This window comes from Peromyscus californicus, unplaced genomic scaffold (assembly GCF_007827085.1).
Source record: "Peromyscus californicus insignis strain IS unplaced genomic scaffold, ASM782708v3 Scaffold_9__1_contigs__length_137607984, whole genome shotgun sequence".
Classification (NCBI taxonomy): Eukaryota; Metazoa; Chordata; class Mammalia; order Rodentia; family Cricetidae; genus Peromyscus; species Peromyscus californicus.
Genome location: NW_026294617.1, coordinates 21,745,298 through 21,765,215, shown reverse-complemented (window position 1 = coordinate 21,765,215; position 19,918 = coordinate 21,745,298). Strand labels below are relative to the sequence as shown.

Below are 19,918 nucleotides of genomic sequence, written 5' to 3'. Positions count from 1 at the left end.
CCACAGTGTTGTTCTTTCTGCCTTCAATTACTTTGACTACTATGGGTGTTTTGTGAGCCCATATGATTTTTGATTTTTTTTTTCTGATTCTGTGAGATATCATTGGAATTTTGGTAGGAATTATGTTGAATCTGTGGATTGTAGATGCATTTTACTTCCTTAATTAGGTTTATTCCTAGGTTTCATTTTTTTAATATTATGAGTGAAGTGTATTTTCTGGTTTCATTCTGAAAGTTATGTATGACCAGAAAAGCTTTTTATTTAATTTTTTTATTATTTATGTGTGTGTCTATGTGTGCGTGCGTGCGTGCGTGCGTGCGTGCGTGCGTGCGTGTGTGTGTGTGTGTGTGTGTGTGTGTGTGTGTTTGCATGCAGAGGCGAAAAGAGGATGCCTCAGAGCCAGGCGGATCTCTGTGAGTTCAAGGTCAGCCTGGGCTACAGAGTGAGTTCCAGGAAAGGTGCAAAGCTACAGAGAAACCCTGTCTCGAAAAACAAACAAACAAACAAAAACAACCAACCAACCAACCAAACAACAACTGGGCTGGAGAGATGGCTCAGAGGTTAAGAGCACCGACTGCTCTTCCAGAGGTCCTGAGTTCAATTCCCAGTAACCACATGGTGGCTCACAACCATCTGTAATGAGATCTGGCACCCTCTCCTGTATATATAATAAATAAATAAATCTTAAAAAAAAAAAAAAAAAGAGGATGCCTCAAGTCTTTATCACACTCTGTATTATTCCTTTGAGTCTCTTACTGAAGAACCCAGAGGTAGGCTGGTGGCCATCAAGTTTCAGTGAACTGTCTCTTCCCTACACAGTGCTTAGTTACAGGTATTCGCACAGCTACACCCAGTTTCTAACATGGATGTTGGCATAGGAACTTGGGTCCTTGCACTCGCACAGAAAGCACTCTAAAGCAGCCCTTGGATGTAATTTTGGTATATAATGGAATGTGCTAACATTAGGAAGATCTGCCATAGCCCTGTGACCTAGTATTTTCCAAATGATGAAAAGTGTTACAAAGTCACAGATGGGAAAGTGAAGGGAAGGCCTCTGGCTTTTCTTATGTAAATATTTTCACCTTTACTATATCATTTATTTATTATTATTTTGCAGTGGTGGGATCAAACTCAGAGCCTCACAAATGCTAGCACTCTACATTAAACTACAACTCTAGCCCAACTGTTTGATTTTTTTTTTTAAAGATTTGTTTATTTATTATATATACAATGTTCTGTTTGCATGCATCCCTGCAGGCCAGAAGAGGGCACCGATCTCATTACAGATGGTTGTGAGCCACCATGTGGGTGCTGGGAATTGAACTCAGGACCTCTGGGAGAGCAGTCAGTGCTCTAACTGCTGAGCCATCTCTCCCGCTCCCCAACTGTTTTTCTTTTTTTATTATTATTAAATGGCTCTTGAAGGGGAATAGCTGTATTGCTTCCATCCCAAGAAGATGACACATAGTAGTGTAAGGGTGATAAAAAGGAAACAAGTAAGCACTGCATGGGTTACCTGGCTTGGTACACTATGGCCTATGGCCCTGGCCCATTCCTGTGCACCCTACAGGCATAAACTACAAATGGCTTTTTTTTTTCCACCTCCACCCCACTGGTGGGTATTGAACCTAGGTCTTGAGCATGCTAGGAAAGCACTCTAAAGATGAAAAGAATATTTTGTGGCACATGAAAATCATATGAAATTTAAATTTCAGTTCCAAAAGTAAAACATTACTGGAACACAGCCATGTTTACTCATTTCTGAATGTTCTGTGGCTGCTTTACACTGTACTAACTGAGTAGTCACAATAGAAACCATATGTGGTACTGTCACCACTTTATGTTATTGCAACAAGGCAAGCATGAGGAGCAAGGGAGTAGAATTTTATAGATACACTCCAAAGGGTCCAACTAAAAGCATTTGCTCATACGCTCCCGTCACTCAGGAGGCAGAGGCAGGAGATCTCTGTGAGTAAAGGCCAGCCTGGTCTACATAGCTAGTTCCAGGCCAGCCAAGGCTATATAGTAAAATTAAATAAAATGAAAGCATTTGCCTTGGGATCATCATCAGCTTTTAGCAGTACCTATCTGTGTAGACATTCTCAGAGCAAAAATTGTGCAAGATGTCCTGGTAGAAGAGCCCTGACACATGAATATTTGCAAAAGATTTTGATGATAGGGAACAGAACTTTGAAACCAATCAAGTGAACCCTCTTCTATGAAAAAATAGTCCTAATCTCAGTTCAGCACGGTGCACACACCTTTAATCCGAATGCTCAGGAGGCAGATGCAGGCAGACCTCTGAGATCAAGGCCAGCCTGGTTTACCTAGTGAGTTTCAGGCCAGACAGAGCTACATAGTGAAACCTTGTCTCAAAATAATTTGAGACAAAAGAATAATATATTATTTAATAATATGTAATATTTATTATATTGTTCATATCATGTTTTAATAATATATTATTAATAATGTATAATAATAATAATAATTATTATTTTTTTGTTTTTTGAGACTGGGTTTCTCTGTATAGTCCTGGCTGTCGTGGAATTTGCTCTGTAGACCAGGCTGGCCTCTAATTCAGAAATCCACTTGCTTCATCCTCCTGAATGCCAGGATTAAAGGTATACACCACCACTGCCTGGCTCAAAAATTATATTTATTTGTGTGTGCATGTATGTACATGCTTGCAGGTGCAGGTACATACCAATGCTACAAGTGTGAAGTCAGTCCAGCTGGCTCTGAACTTTCTTTCCTCCTGCCCTCAACCTCTCCAGTGTTGGGATTACAGATATGAGCAACCACATCCGACTTCCAAACCATTCTATGGCAGCCTTTGTCCAGGATCCCATTCCTCCCAGTCCAAGGGAATCCTTTAGTTAACTGCCACCTTGAGGTTTTATTTGTGACATGTTTAATTTTTTGAACATAACCACATCCAAGTTAAACAACACTGAGACAAACATGGTATGTCAGAATGCTTGTTCTCCTGGGATCACATGGAGCAAACCTGGCTCTGAAGAGATACTGAGATACCCATATTGTTGTGATAGAGCCTCCCTTACTTATTTCTGCCTTACTACATGGGTACAATATCTAAGGGCAAACACATAGAATTTGCTCAAGTTTGGACACATGACTCAAACGATACATGCCTCTGGTAGTTGGAATGATACCTCTTTAAAAAAAAACAAAGCAGATAACTTCTAAAATAGACTTTTATTATGAAATATAAAATTTGGAAATATTTTTAAAATTCAGTTAATGCACCACATTAAAAATACATTGATAAAATGATCTAATTACAACATTGGCAAATCATGAAGTCTAATTATAGAACTACAGGGGTCTTTAGAGCTGAGTGGAAAATAGAGAGTAGTAGTTACATATAAGAAATCAGCTGGCAGAATTGGGGATGCACACCCATTACATACACCAAATAAAACTGGGTCAAACTCGCTTGTGAGGACTAGTTCCCTGCAATTCTGGTCTGAATGAATCGGTAGTATATTATAACCTAATATACAAAAAGGCAGGAAAATGGCAGGCAGGACTTTTTTGAGAATATATTAATTTCTCAAAGAATATATATAACGTGTGTGTGTGTGTGTGTGTGTGTGTGTGTGTGTGTGTGTGTACCTAAACTACTATTTTGCAGAGTGGGTTTAAAGAAATGTGAAAAAAGGTATTTTCCTCTCTCAATTAATCAGTTTAGGCAGCTTTGTGAATTAAGGATGAAAATAAATTTATTTGAGACAGGTAGCTCTGGATGGTCTGGAACATATTATGCAGACCACACTGACCTCAAACTTGTGAATGATCCTCTGCCTCCCAAGTGCTGGAATTACAGGCATGTACGTACTGCCAGTGACACCCAGTCCTTTTTTTTTTCTTTCTCTTGAGATAAGGTTTCTCTGTGTAGCCCTAACTGTCCTGGAACTTGCTTGGTAGACCAGGTTGGCTTTGAACTCTGCCTCCCAGTGCTAGGATTAAAGGTGTATGCCACCATGCCTGGTTCTGCACCCAGTTCTTAAAAGATAAAAATTCTAGAATAGTCTAAGAATTAATTAAAATATCAAATTTTCATTATTTTACTATTAGAAAAACTACATACCACAGAATGTTTTTAATAAGAAATGCATATGTAAAGAAAAAAGTATTGTTTTTTACTGAAACTATGTCTAGAATCCAATGAAGTTCTCGTACTACATGTATGATAGAACAGTGTAATCCATTTAATTTGAGGGTTTTTTTTGTTTGTTTGTTTGTTTTTGTTTTTGTAAGACAGGGTTTCTCAGTCCTGGAATTCACTCTGTAGACCAGACTGGCCTCCTACTCAGAGATTTACCTTCCTCTGCCTTCTGAGTGCTGGGATTAAAGGCGTGCACAGGCCAGGTTTTATTCTTAAGGATCATTTTGTACTTGAAGTGAAAAGTAAAAATTCTAGTCTGAATACACAAAATTGCTGTAGCTCTAATAGCTCTAACAGTGTCCAAGGAGCTACTACTTGCCATCAATGACTTCACAGTAAAAATATTTAAATAGTTGTCAGGAATTTTAGTGACAGAGACATTAGAACAGCACAGCATCTTTAAACAGCTGCCAAAGGCATGTTGCAATCTACGGATCCCCACTAGACCAGCAAGACCTAGTTTAAAGTTAAGGGCAATACAGAATTCAAACAGAAACACACTTTGAACATCTTAGCTTACAGAAGTTTGATATCAGCACCAAATATCTATCCACTATAACTCCCATTTAAAAAGTTAGCAGTGTATAAAACCTCAAGTTTTTCTGTACAATGGTTCAATTTCATGTGTGGCTATTCTGAAATTAAAAAGTCAAAGAAGAAGAACCAGGTGTGTAAGAAATGCCTGACAGAATCTGTCATCAAGGGCAAAGTTCTTCTATCATATCCATTTTTCAAAACAAAACTCTCTTAAGTAGAGAAAACATGTTTAAACCCCACCCCCAAACATGTCAGGGTTTTCTTTTTGTTTGGCAGTACTGGGGACTGGCCTCAGAGCCTTCAGAGGCTGGGCAAGCACAGCCCAGTCCTGGCACTTTTTCTGACCTAATCTTTGATAAAAATTTAAAGCCTACTCTAGTCCAATTAATCTTATGTGTATATTTTAGCATTCAGTTTAGTTATTAAAAGCACTACAAAGCAGTACAGTTTTGTTTTGTACTGCTGTGTTATTTTGTTGGAGACACATAGCTTTGGCAGGTCTGCAACTTGCTCTATAGACCAGACTGGCCTTGAACTCAATAGAGATCTGCCTGCCTCTGTCTCCTGCCTGCTGGGATTAAAGGCATGAGCTACCATGCCAGGCATATTTTTTGAGACAGGGTTTCATGTAGCTCAGGCTGGCCTCAAATTTGCTACGTAAAAGACAATGATGGGACTCTTGACCCTCTTGCCTTCACTTCTTAAGTGCTGGGATTACAAATCCGTACTACCACATAGGCACAGCTCAGCAGTCAGGATATTTTCATAATTCAAAGCTAACACTGACTTACATATCTTAGGTATTTCTAAGGCAGTAAAGTACCTAAGGTTGAAAACTAGATTATAAACCCACTTTACAGACAAAAAGGAGGAATACAGGTTTTTAAAATCAAGTTAATATCAAAAATGCCATATAATAGTATACAGTACATATGATGTTATAATCTTAGTTTCAACAATTCTATTAAAAACCAATAGGGTTTCTATTTATTCTGAATCAATAAATTATTCATAATTAAAATGTTTTTATAAATAATAACAACAGATGTCATATTGGATATATTAGATTTTCAAAAGAGTAACAAATACTTCAGGATTGTATGATTCAAGTACTGCTTTTACATTACTGAAATGCATCCACAGTTGGTAACTGACCCGTAACACTGGCACACAGACTACATGGCGGTGGTCAGGTAAGCAGGGCTGTCTGCTTATCTTTCACATCATCACAGGGTGAACTCTTTTAGTAGGAAACAGGATGTTACACATCGATCCAATTAGTTAGCATATTTATGAAGGAAACGTTCAAAGGCATCATAGATGGCTTGTCTGAAATGAAATGTAAAGAAATAATTAGTCACTAACAAATATGGAGGACAGAAACTATTTTAAGATTATCTCTGGTTAAAACCATCTGATAAAATATGCTTCTGATATCTCTAGAACAATCTAGGAAAAATCCTTCAGTATAAAATTTAAAATATTTTATTATATGTTCTAGTTTTTCTACTTCCTTGTTGGCCTCCATATACTTCTTAAGGCAAAAAAATATTCCCCTAAACAAGCAACAAATAAATACCTATTTAGATGAATCATTTTACCTGAAGAGTCCTTGTTTAAAGAGATAAGCACTGATATGACCCCCTTCTAAGTACCGGATTTCACAACCAGGCCAAATTTCTTGTAGGCTTCGAACTCCTGTGCGTGGAATATAGGCATCTTCTTTGGCTTGTACCACTATGATGAGGCTTGGGTCAACTGGAACTAAGTATAGGGTTTTGATGCATGAAAAAGGTCTTTGATTTTTGTATAAATACCTAAAATTATATTACCAAACAAAATGCACCAAACATGAGTCTGTAATCCTAGCTGAGGCAGAGGATTACAAGTTCAAGACCGGTCTGGACTACTTAGACTCTGGGGAGATGGTTTTGTCAGCAACGTGCTTGCTTGCATAAGCGTGAAACATGAGTTGATTCCCAGAACCCATGTTAAAAGCTGGACACAGGCTTCACTTATAATCTCAGCACTGGGGAAGTAGACACTGGCCAAGCCAGTCTAGTGGAATTAGAAAGCACCAGTTTACCAAGTGAGAGACTTATCTCAAAAAATTAGGGTGGAGAGTGACTGAGGAAGACTCCAGTGTTGACTTCTGTATGTGTACATACAGATGAACATGCATACATGAAAGAGAAAAACAATATACCATGGTACCACAATATTCATTTAATAAAATGAAGATTTTTTTTTTAAAGACAAAATTCTCATGTAGTCCAGGCCTCAAACTCACTTTGTAGTCAAGGAGGACTCTTAACTTCTGATCTTTATGCCTCTATCTCTGAGTTCTACTGCTAACATTACAGGCATATAGCACCATTCCCAGTTTATGCAGTGCTGGGGATTGAGCCCAGACATTATGCATGCTATATCCCCAGCCTTAAAATGAATATTCTAAAGATATACACAGAAAACAAAAACAAACAAATACCAGGGAGCTCGAGAGATGGTTCAAGTGGTTAAGAGCACTGGCTGATATTCCAGAGAACTTGTGTTCGATCCCCAGCTCCCACATGGTGGCTCACATCATCTGTAACTCCAATTCCTCAGGATCTGACATTCTCTTCTGGTCTCCATGGGCATGTATGTGGCACAAAGACATGCAGGCAGGCAAAACACCCATCCACACATGAAGTGTATATAACAAATATTTACACAGCACAGCTGTTTCCCGTTTCCTATGAAAATTAGTACCTGAGAAGTTTGCTACATGAGTGCATTCATCCATGACTCCTTTCATGAATATTAGAGATTCTTTTTGAAGATTGCTTCTCTTTTGTTCTCTGCTGAGCAGGTGAAATGACTGAGGGTTGTAACTTGCATAACGACTTTTGTTAGTTGAGAGTGTTTGATTCAGGCATTCCATCTTAGTGGTATCTTGCAACAAGCGTCCTTTTGAAGTAGCACTGATAGATGTTTTACCAGAATTTTGGCACTCAGCATGCTTTGAGGACACAACTTGGTCTGTCATATCTAAATTTAACATTCTAGAAACCAGATTCAGGTTAGTCAGCTTATCTGCACTGCTAGGGAAGTGTTTCATGAACTCATGTCCCATTTTGAAAGAATCTGTCTGAATATATGAAAAAAAAAGAAAACATTTTATATTAGAACATTTATATTCACAACTTTTTGAAACATTTTAAAAAACAGGAAAGGCAGTAGTAAGTACTAGTAGGTAAAATATAGTATGGCATACATACAATGGAATAGTCTCAGAAATCAACAAAAAGATAGAGGTAGTGGCACACACCTATAATTTTAACACTTAAGAGGCTGAGGCAGGAGAAAAACTTATCAACTTACAAATACAGGGTGTTCTAGGCTAGCCTGAGTTACCTAGTGAGACCTTGTCACAGATCTGCCTCCACCCCACCCCCACCCCCGCTACACACACACACACACACACACACACACACACACACACACTCTCAAAGAGTAATGGAAGTATTTTTTGTCTTCCTTTTTCTGGCATAGGATCCCATTCTTGAGCCTCCTGACTTGGCTTCTCAAGTGCTAAGATAACAGACACAGACCAACACTCCTAGCTAAGTCCCTTTCAAGGCACATGGATGAACTCTGAAGACATTATGGGATGTGAATAAACCAGGTACAAAAGGAAAAAAACATTGCCTATGAAAGTTGTAAAAGCAGATTTAAAACTTATTGACTTATAAATACAACATAAATTAAAGTAACCTTTATTATATTTGTATATTAAGAAAAAAATAAAAAGAATAGATGACATCCTTACAAGATCGACTTGCAACTTATATGAGAAGTGGCTAATCAAATAATTTTTTATTTTATTTTATTTTTGGAGACAAGGCTGGTCTAAAGCTTACTATCTAGACCAGGCTAGCTTCAAATAGAAGATCTACCTGCCTAGCAGAAAAAGCTGAATAGATAAAGAAAATGTGGCACACATACATTATTAAATTTTATTTAGCTGTAAACAATGACATGACATTTGTAGGAAAATGGAAAGAACTGGAGTTGATTATGCTAAGCAAAATTAGCCAGACTCAGGAAGACAAATATTGTGCACACACACACACACACACACACACACACACACACACTCACAAACAAGACAAAAACATGAAAAAGAAAGAAAGATATGGGGTAAGCAGGGCAGGAGAGAAAGTAGAACAAAAAGCAATATATTATGTATGAAAATGTCACAATGAAATCCACTTATTTATATGCGAACAAAATTATTTTATTATTTGGTTTTTTAGACAAGGTCCCTCTATATAGCCCTGGCGGTACTGGAACTCATTATGCAGACCTGACTGGCCTCCAATTCAGAGATCTTCATTGGCCTCCCAAGTGCTGAGATTAAAGGTGTATGCTACCACACCAGGCTAACAAAAAATTATTTTAAAAAAGAAATTCAAGATAGGCAAAGGATGTGTGTGTGTGTGTGTTCTAGAAACATGAAACATGTAGTCTTAGCTTATACACACATGCTCAATGTCAACAATGAGGTAAAATAAAACTATTCCATTTTTACTATCAGTTGAGTTTAACAGACACCCAAACCTCAGCACAACTAAAGTCATGTTATAGGCATCATTTTGGCCTTAAAACCCACCACACAGGCCCAAACACCTGCCAAAATGGGAGCAAAGAGCTAATCTATCAAGGACCTGGTCCACAGTTCCAGGATCCAGGAGATTCCTAAATGGATTGACCTTGCTGTCTGGCTTCTGTAGTTCTCTGCTTCTTGCTAACTGAAGTGTGTAACCAGGATGTATTTTCTGTGCAAAAAAGACAAAGAACTATGAGGATGGGGCTGCATGATTTGGGCAAGTTCCCCATGTAGTCACTGGCTGGAGATAAAGACTTTCTTTTCTGAAACTGAGGAGGAGTGGATCTGGGGGAGAGGAAAAGTGTGGGGAGGGCCTAGGAGGAGAGGAGGGAGGGGAAACTGCAATCAGGATATAATATATGAGAGAAGAAGAAATAAAAATTAGTAAGTTTAAAAAAAAGAATGTTCATGTGTAGGATTGGAGAGATGGCTTGGAGGTTAGGGGCCCTGGCTGCTCTTCCAGAGGTCCTGAGTTCAGTTCCCAGCACCCACATGATGGCTTACAACCATCTATAGTGGGATCTGATGCCCTCTCTTGGCATGCAGGCAAACATACAGACAAAACATTCATACATAAAATACATAAATAAATAAAATTTAAAAAGGAGAAAAAGGAGGAGGATGCCCATGTGTGTTCTCTGGTGAGTTTACCTGGTAACAGGGTTTTAAAATTTCCTCACATTTGTTCACATACTGAATTTGTGAATTAATGGAGAAAGAGATCTTTCTCCTGTAGTCTAGACTGATACAACTAAAATTAGAATCTAACCACACTGCAAATGATAGGCCCTTTGACCCAGCAAATAGTATTTCTAGAAAATGATACTTGTATAATAATGTATGTATAAAGTTGATCATTGTAGCACTGTGTGTTAAAGTAAGTGAGAAGAACACATATATCTATTAACAAGGATTAATTATAAATCATGGTATATCAATCTATATAATAGACTATTTTATATCAGAAAAGAGTAAGGAAACATGAATAATTTAAAGAACGGGTGAGAAAATATTTTGTGTTGCTTTGCACATGTACAAAAAAAAAGCAAAACCCCCAGAAACATTACATAATATAATAGGTTGTTTAGGGAGTATGCTGGTTAGTTTTTGTCAGCTTGACACTATGGTGATATTTTATTTTGTACTAAAATGCTATTTGTATGTTAATAAATAAAGTTGCCGGGGGTCAGAGCTATTAGCAAGTCAGAGGAAAGCCGGGCAGTGGTGGCGCACACCTTTAATCCCAGCACTTGGTAGGCAGAGCTAGGTAGATCTCTGTGTGTTCAGGGATACAGCCAGCATTGGAGACACATGCCTTTAATCTCAATACCAACCATAGAAGACCTGGAGGTCAATGGCAGACAGGCAGTGACGAGGTGGTCATGTGGTTGGGTTTACAACCACTGAGAAGGCAGAACCAAAAGTCTTTATAAAGACTTTAACACAGGAAGTAGCTCTGGTTCGGAGAGGTAGGACCACCGCAGGAGGAAGGGTAAGGTTTTAGCTCTTAGCTCTGACCTCTTGGCTTTCTTCTTTGCATTGGTTCTTTGTTTCTTATTTAATAAGAGGGTTGGTTACATCTACATGACACAGACTAGTCACATGGAAAAACCAACCAACCAAACTAACAAAGAAAAAACTTACCCCACAGTATTCAAGCATATGAATAATTTCTTCTTCATAAACTGTCTGTGTATAATACTGCTTTTCCAGCTCCCGCCAATTAATTGATTTACTCAATACACCCTGAAATAAAGTAAGATCAAATCATGACATAGCTTGTGTAGTACTTTTATCTTTATTAATTACTGTATAAGAGGGTTAATATAATTGGGCTTGAGGTTATCTAGCCTTTAAAAGCCTGTTTATGTCCTGGAGTGGAGTCTGGAAATTTGATCAATAAGCGGCTTTTACACTGATATGCAACTTTCACTAAATGATGAGAGTGGGTCACTGTAGTCATACTGTTTGTACAAGTCTGCATTCTGTATAACACTGAAATTCCTTCTCAACTTCTGGTACATTCAAGGCAGAGGGCATCTAACCACTGACCCCAGACTCTTAACTCTGATAGGCTCAGTGATGAGCAGCATTTTACCATTTGTTACAAGTGATTGCTAGAGGAATTAAGCATAAACCACGAGATCTGGCTGGGCACGGACCCTTGGAAACCTACACCAGGTCTGCCTCATGTGCCTTTTCCTTTTGTTTATTTTCTGTCATATCCTTTTGTTAAAGTTAAGTGTGCGCCTCTCTCTGAGTGTGTATAAAATGGAGAGAGAGTATATGTTCTGTTATTCCTTCTAGCAGTCACTAAACCTAGGAGTGATTTTGGGGGCCACCAAGATAACTATATTTAAGCACATGTTATCAAGTTTCAATTGCAATCCAATTACCGTAGTGAAGACCCCAGATGCTGTGGACCAAGACAGGCATGGAATTAATGGCATGGGCTTGGGCCAGTTGGATACTGCTAAGGAGGCCATCTGTAATGTGACACAAGTAAATTTATTAATGTGAAAATACTTAATACTAAAAAGTACTTTGTATAGTTGGGAGTGGGTGAGAGAAGACATGAACCCAAGGGCTGTAATACTTATAGAATGCCCTCAAATTATAAATTCAACAACATAGAAAGTCCCTTCTAGGAAGCAAGAAACTACAAAGGCTTTATTTCAAATTTTCTGAGATAGTCTTTCTGTGTACACAGGCTGCTTCTGCTTCACACTTGTGCTCTTTTCCTTCAGTCTCTCTAGTGTTGGAACTACAAGCATGCACTTGCCACTCCTGGCTTTGAGTAACATTCTGAATTTAAGTTTTTACAATTCAAATGATCATCCGTAGCGAACTTCAAATCCATTTTTAAAAATATAAAACTAACACACACACACACACACACATGCGCGCGCGCACACACACCTAATGACAAATACATGTTATGTAATTGACCAGAGCACACTTCAGATACTAACTGCACTAAGTGCTTCATGGAGAATACAGTACAGCAAGCAATTATGGTATAGCACTGTGGAAATGTACGAGGGATGAGGCACAGTTTGCAGATGAAGCTGGTGGGAAGGAAGCTGTAAGGCTGTTGTTTGGCTAGGTGATGGCACAAGGGGGCGCTATAGAGACATTAGTGCCTGACACAGCTAGAGCCCTGGGAAGCCAGCACATTTTGAGCAGGAGAAAGCAAAAATCTGACTTAAGAGCATTCAAGTTATACCAGAGAGGAAAAACTTAAAGAAACCAGTCTGGGACTCAGATCAGTGTCTCACTTAGCTCTCATCAGAGAGGCGGCTTCTTGCCGTAGATGAGAACTACCAGAGAGCCATAACTGGACGGTGTACAAGTAGTAGGATGCTTTGGGCCACAGAGGAGTGGCATATGCCTTTAATCCCAGCACTGGAGTGTGGGGAGTGGGGCAGAGGCAGGCAGATCTCTGAGTCTGAGGCCAACCTGGTCTACACAGAGCAGCCCCATCTCAAAAAACAAACAAACAAAAAAGAGGCTTTAGAGTACTTGGCCTTAAATGGGATGGTTTCATCAACCCTTTGCTCAGAGCTCAGGAGCTTATGCAGAGCAGAAGGAAGCAAAGAGGGGGTGGAAAGACTGTTAAGAGCCAGAGGTAGTGAATGACTCCAAGGAAATAGTGTCTTCCAGACACAACAAAACGGACACACATATGAACTCAGAGACCCGGGAAGGCACAGGGCCTGAACAGGTTCAAACCAGATTGGGTACCAGCCCTGAGAAGTTGGCATGGGGTGGGGGGGGTCCCATTCCTAACCAAGAAGCTGTCTGCAATTGGTACCACTTGAAAGGGGAAAAATGAATCTCCTCCTAGGTCCTATGCCTGGGAAGAGATGGCCAACACAAAACAAATACAACGGTATTTTTGTAGACTTTTCATCTCATCTAACTTCCTTTGGGCTTTTTTTGGGGTGTGTGTGTGTGTCTTATTGATCTTAAGAAAATTGGTCTTTGGTTTCCAATTTTTTTTGAGGGGGGTTTTGTGTGTATATGCATTTCTTGGGTTTTGTGTGTTTGCTTGTTTTTTAAAGAAAGAAAAAGTGTGTGGATTGGATGGGTAGGGAGATGGTGAGGATGTGGAAGGAGTTCAGAGAGGTAAAAAATGTGATCAGATTAAAAAATTTTTTTTAATGCCAAATGCTGTTTATTGAAGGAGGGAAGAGGTCTTAAATACAGGCTTACAGCACAATGGGAGAACCCCGGAGGGCAGAAGTTTGCTACCAATGTTTTACAATCTTGCATCTAAGCTGTTAACGCCCATTATGCAGGATACACAGACAAGGAACTTCCCTTAAGCATTCAGGAGGGTGGAACCCGGCAGGGAATTAGCATAGGGAGGATATCAAGGTCCAGGTCACCAAGCAAGGCAACAGTTACCCAAAACAGGGGCCAGGACCCTACAGGTCCTCCTTTTACTAAAAAATGAGCTTCTGACTTAGGTTGTGTGGGAAGTCAGCAGGTCACTTTACCCGTCATGGAGACGCCTGCCCAGGCCACACAGGCGCTCTGTCTTAGGTTGGTGAGCGCCCCCCCCCCCCCCAGGCATTACCCGTCTGATCAGAATATATTGTATGTAAACATTTTTTTCAATAATAAAAAAAAGAATGGGAGAAAAGACTTGGCACAGAGAAACCAATTAGGAGTCTGTTCAGTGTAGTCTAGAAAACAAAGCATAGGTTCATTGTACTGGGGATGGAGAAAGGTATTAAATGAAAGTGAATATCATCAAAATACATTATGTGTACATAATATTTTGAATATCATAAAATACATTATGTGTACATAATGAAATGTCACAAATGAAACCTATTATGTTAGATAATTAATATACACTAAAAAAATTAGAAAGCACCTCCAAATTCATTTCTCTTCTGACCAGTAGCAAAAGTAAGGAAACACTTTGAATATATTGAAAAGACCCTTGAAAAGTTAGATTTTTTTGTAATCAATTTTTTAAAATTTTTGTTTTTCTCTGTGTAGTCCTGGAACTCACTATGGAGACCAGGCTAGCCTTGAACTCACAGAGATCTATCTGCCTCTGCCTCCAAAGGGCTGCGATTAAAAGCATGCACAACCACTGCCTGGCTTTGTAGTCAACTTTTTTTTTTTTTTTTTGGTTTTTCGAGACAGGGTTTCTCTGTGTAGCTTTGCACCTTTCCTGGGACTCACTTGGTAGCCCAGGCTGGCCTCGAACTCACAGAGATCCGCCTGCCTCTGCCTCCCGAGTGCTGGGATTAAAAGCGTGCGCCACCACCGCCCGGCTGTAGTCAACTTTTTTTGTGTGTGTAATTCATGTAGACAAGCATATATTGTACAATTCCAGGTATAAATAAATATTAAATCTGAAATCTGAGTTATACCTGGAATTGTACAATATATGCTTGTCTACATGAATTACACAAAATAACACTTCATTATTGGAAATATTTCTACTTCCTACTTTCACCAACATTATATGCCAACATTAAGTTCATGCCTCAAGTACACTTAAAATTACTTCTATTTACAAAAATGATGGTAATGAAATATAAGCTGAAAAGACTCACATGTCCTCCCATGGATATTCCAGTCATCCCAAGAGGTCCATAACCTTCCCTCTCTAGCCAGTGCAAGAGAGCTGCAGACTCCAGAATAAGAGCGCCTCCCATCACAAATAGGTCAGACACATTTTTTAAGCTGGATCTTCTAGCCTCACAAAACAAAACAGAAAATGATTTATTAATGTGTTTACATTTTAATACTTTTAAAAGTTAAGAAATTATTGTGTATGGGTGTCTACTGATGCATGTGTACATGTATGCATGCCATGGTGTGTGTAGAAGTCAGAAGACAACTTTGTGGATGGAATCAATTTTCTCCTTCCACCTTTATGTGGGTCCCAGAGATTGACATTAGGTTGCCAGGTTTGTGCTGCAATTGATTTTTACCAGTTCAGCCATTTTGCTGGCCCATAGTTACATTACAGCTTGCTTTGTAACTCAGGCTAGCAGTGAGCTCTTATGTAGCCCATGGTGGCCTCAAATTTGAGATCTTCCTGCCTCTGCCTCCTAAGTGCTGAGATTTCAGATATGTGTTACCATGTCTGACTTCAAAAACGTGTTTTAATCAATTAACTTTTGAGACTGGACCTTGCTATGTGTATTGGAATGACCTTGAATTCTAGATCTATCTGCTCTAGCCTTAGTGCTGGGATTACAGGTAGTGCCATGAAACCTGGCTAGATTAATTTAAACAAAAACCAACATATCTGGAATTTTCTGTTATTATTATTTTTTGACACAGGGTGATGCTGAACTTCTGATCCACTACCCTTTGCTTCACAAGTTCTGGCATTGCTGGTGGGCCACTGTGCCCTGCATCAGGGGAGTTCTATAAAGAGAAGCCCACTTTCTTCAAGTAGAGACTTTGAAGACAGTAGATGTTAAACTCTGAAGTGGCTGAGGTTCTGATTTCAAACTACTCATCTCTTCACAGAATTAATGTAAGGAATAAACACTAAGTGAATTTGTGTACATTTTGAAAAGAGTTCATTGAAATGCTAAAGTAGGAGCAGGGGTTCAGGCTCAGCTTGGGCTCCACAGTGAAAACCTGTTTCAAAAATGCTAACAACAAATCAAATGCTCTCCTCCGTTAAAATGGATCACATTCCATCAGAAAAGACCCCACTTTACTTGTTTCCTGTCTTGAAGCCAATTTTCTATATTTGATTACAAAATTTATCTTAACCCTTCATGGAAATTCTGAGTTCTGAAGCACTGCTCCCTGTCACTCCTCAGTTGGTTCTTTTCATAAGGGATACTAGTTTGAGGATCTGGGACAAAGATATGTACAGTGGACTGGTCCAACTGTTCATTTTCTTTCTTTTGTAATCTTTGTTCTTTGTTTACTCACTTTTGGTGATTTTTTAAAAGGGAGAAAATGGACATGATGATCCATGACTGTAATCGCATCTCTTTGGAGGTTGAAATAGGCCAGCTTGGACAACTTAGTGAGGTACCTCATTCAGTCTCCACCTCCCGATCCCAGCCAAAGAAAGCAAGAGCAATAAATTTTGATTTACAGATTTAAACTGTAAGCCACTGTATTTCTGTTGAACTCTTTGAAGAAAAAAGGAAACAAACTGGACCATCATCATTACTACTCTTTTTTAAGGCTGTGGATCAAATGCTGGGCCTTGTCTACACTAGGCAACGGCTCTACTACTGAACACCAGCTCCACCCCAGACCAGTACATTTCTTGAGTACATAATGTAAGAAACAATGTTTTCTTTCTTCTTTCTTTTTTGGAGATAGGGTTTTTTGGTGTAGCCCTGCCTGTCCTGGAACTGAGAGTTCCACCTGGCTCTGTCTCCTGAGTGCTGGGATCAAAGATGTACACCACTACACGGATCAGGAACAATATTTTCTAAACATAATTCTAAAAACAATTCTGCATGGAAGAAATCATTAGTATCCTGATTCTATAAATGAGTTAACTCAAACTAAAGAGGCCAGGTTATATAATTAGTAAATGACAAGTTATCATTCCAACCTCAGTCTGTGTGAGTCACAGTCTTTTATTAACTCAGGGTGTTTCTTATTAGACTAAATAAACTCTGGTTTTTCAGCAACTTATGGATAAGGAAAAAGATACGTCCTATATTTGATTTCAGGGTTTGGTTCCAGACTGAAAATTCTTGAACTCTTTAGCTTGGACTTTAACTTTCACATAGTTTCACAAAGTTCACTCTAACTCAGTCTTCACAGTAAGCAAGGCACATTGGATGCTGATCCAAATCATATACTTCCCTCTTGAGAACCCTGCCCAACCCTCCTGGCTACTGCTACCTAATTGACATGGTAACTATGTCTTCAAAAGGCCATTCCACTGTTCTGTCAAGCCAGCTGCTTCAGGATGGTGGGAATGTGGTAAGACCAGTGCATTCTATGAGCACAAGTCCACTGTCACACTTTGGCTGTGAAGTGAGCTCCTTGGTCAGATGCAATGCTGTGTGGAATACCACGACAGGGGATATGGCATTGTCTAAGTTCACAGATGGTAGTTTTGGCAGAAGCATTATGTATAGGAAAGGAAAATTCATAACTAGAATAAGTATTCCAATAAGGACAAAGCTTTGCCTTTTTCATGAAGGAAGGTCCAATGTAGTCAATCTACCAACAGGTTACTGGCTGGTCACCCCAGGGAATGGTGTCATATGGGGGCTCAGTGTTGATTTCTGCTGTTGACAGATTGGGCACTCAGCAGCAGCTGTAGCCTGGTCAGCCTTGGTGAGTGAAAGTCCATATTATCCAGTCCATTCATAACCTCCATTTCTGCCACTGTGGCTACTTTATTCATGGATACACCAGGCAAAGACAGGAATGGCTGGAAAAAGAGGCTAACTAACTGTTCACAGAATTGGTTATCCTATCAACTTGATTATCGGATTCTTTTTTAGCCAAAGTCACCTTTTGATGAGCATTTACCCAAGATACAAGTATCTTCAAATCCTTTACCCATTTGGAGAAAAATCACCCCACATACTTCTTCCCCAAATGTCATTTTGACCATTTTTTCAATCACACTCCTTTCAAGTCTTTGAAAAAAAAAAAAAAAAAAAAACCTAAATAAATAAGAGTACTTTTAAAAATACAAAGTTTGGGGACAGGAGAGGTGGCTCAGAGGTTAAGAACTCATACTGTTATTGCAGAGGACCTGGATTTGGTTCCTGGCATCCATATATAACTCCAGCTTCAGGGCATCCAGTGTTTTCCTTCTGGATTCTATGGGCACCTACCACTCACATGCGCATACCAACCCCCTGCCCAACACACATATACACAGTGATTTAAAAAAATGTATTTAAAAAGGACAAAGTCTTATCTTTTGTTCAGGTATAATTTCACAAATAAGATATAATCTGAAAATCAGCCTACTTAGGTTTCTAAATCTATCACCTTACCAGACATTAAAATGTAAAAATCTTAAAAAATAAGAATTAAAGACAATATTCTTACTAAGTTTTACAAGTCAGCTGAAGAAATGGTTAACTAAAGACTACCAAACATTTGTCCTAAAGACTGCAGGAATAAGGACAATGAAGGTGACAGATACTTACACTTGGTCCTTGGGCTTCCTGCAGCCATTTGAGAAGATAGGTCAAAGAGAAAATTTTAAAATAATTAAATATACTCATCTCAGAAAATATCATTTAAGCACAAGAGTTAAATTTGAATAAAACACCCAAATAAATACTTCCTAGTTACTTCAAATGCTGTTTAGAAGTCCTCAGATTTTTCAACTTAGTTATTTTTCTTTTAATTTACATAGCTTTACTGAGATATAATCACAAACCAAGTAATTCACTTTTTTGAAATATATAAATTAATATACTAAGTATACTTACAAGGTTACACAATCTTCAATTTAGATTTAAAATGAAATTTGTTAATATAATTTTTTTCAAGACAGGGTTTCTCTGTGTTGCCTTGGCTGTCTTGGAACTCACTTTGTAGATCAGGCTGGCCTCAAACTCACAGAGATCCACCTGCCCCTACCTCCCAAGTGCTGGGATTAAAGGTGTGCACCACTACTGCCTGGCTTATTGATACAACTTATGTAAATGTTTATTTCAGAAATCTAGGAAATATAGAAAAGTATTCAAAACTACTTTATCTACAAACATTGACACTAATATTTTTAAATTATTTCCAGTAGTTTTCCTAATGTATAGTTTTTTTCCCCTCTTTTCCATTCCACATGGTTTGAGTTTGTTTCTGTCTTGCTTTGGTTATTAGGGATTTACCCAGAACCTTGTGCATTTGTTCTACCACTGAAAGAACATGGTCTAATATCCCACTTTTACACCATAATATGTTCACAAATGATTCTCAACTCACTTAAACTTAAGAAATGCTTAATATTTACCAAATACTATTCTAAGCTGTGCTGAGTATTTAATATTCTGTCTGACCTAAGAAAGGACTCCCACTTACAAGTGAGAAAACAAATACAAAAAGGTGAGTGGCAGGTTTGAGGACACGAGTGCGGAAGCAATCAACAGCACAACCAACTGTGTGCACTCCAGTATTAGGAACCACGCTACTCAGTAGTTTCTCTCCAATGCATATTAATTTCTATTGTCTTATATAAGTAAAGATACATAAGCATATTTTCTATGTGTAGTTTTTTTGTTGTTGTACTATATTCTTAGAATAAATTTGCCAGACTGAAAAAAAATTCCCATCAAGAGATCTGAGAGTTTATTTTTCCTTTATTTTCTCCTTTGTAGTATACAAAGGGACTGAATCCAGGAGCTCACATGCTAGGCCAACTCTATCACCAAGCTACACTTTGCCCAGATGTGAGATGGCTGTGTGTGTGTGTGTGTGTGTGTGTGTGTGTGTGTGTGTGTGTGTGTGTGCGTGCGTGCTGGTTCCTGTGGAGACCAGAGGTTGACACTACCATCTTCATCAATCACTGTCCACCTTGGCCAATGAGCTCCAGGAATCCATTTGTCTTTACCTCC

At 38.8% G+C, this 19,918-nt stretch overlaps 1 protein-coding gene across 6 annotated transcripts in view; it reads right to left on the bottom strand.

Moving 5' to 3' along the window:
* Positions 1 to 3,197: 3,197 nt before the first annotated feature.
* The window catches only part of Abhd18 (abhydrolase domain containing 18), a 47,582-nt gene continuing 30,861 nt past the window's right edge, over positions 3,198 to 19,918 (bottom strand). For 2 of the 6 annotated variants that reach the window (XM_052729938.1, XM_052729939.1), the window contains 7 exons: positions 18,509 to 18,526; positions 14,957 to 15,095; positions 11,774 to 11,863; positions 11,022 to 11,123; positions 7,478 to 7,856; positions 6,328 to 6,490; positions 3,198 to 6,055 (listed from right to left, as the gene is read on the bottom strand). In XM_052729938.1, coding sequence (XP_052585898.1) covers positions 6,004 to 6,055; positions 6,328 to 6,490; positions 7,478 to 7,856; positions 11,022 to 11,123; positions 11,774 to 11,863; positions 14,957 to 15,095; positions 18,509 to 18,526 — 943 coding nt within the window. In that variant the 3' untranslated portion in view covers positions 3,198 to 6,003. Of the gene's footprint in view, positions 6,056 to 6,327; positions 6,491 to 7,477; positions 7,857 to 11,021; positions 11,124 to 11,773; positions 11,864 to 14,956; positions 15,101 to 18,508; positions 18,537 to 19,918 lie in introns of all 6 variants that reach the window. The other 4 variants (XM_052729941.1, XM_052729936.1, XM_052729937.1 and 1 more) reach the window with 4 other exon arrangements.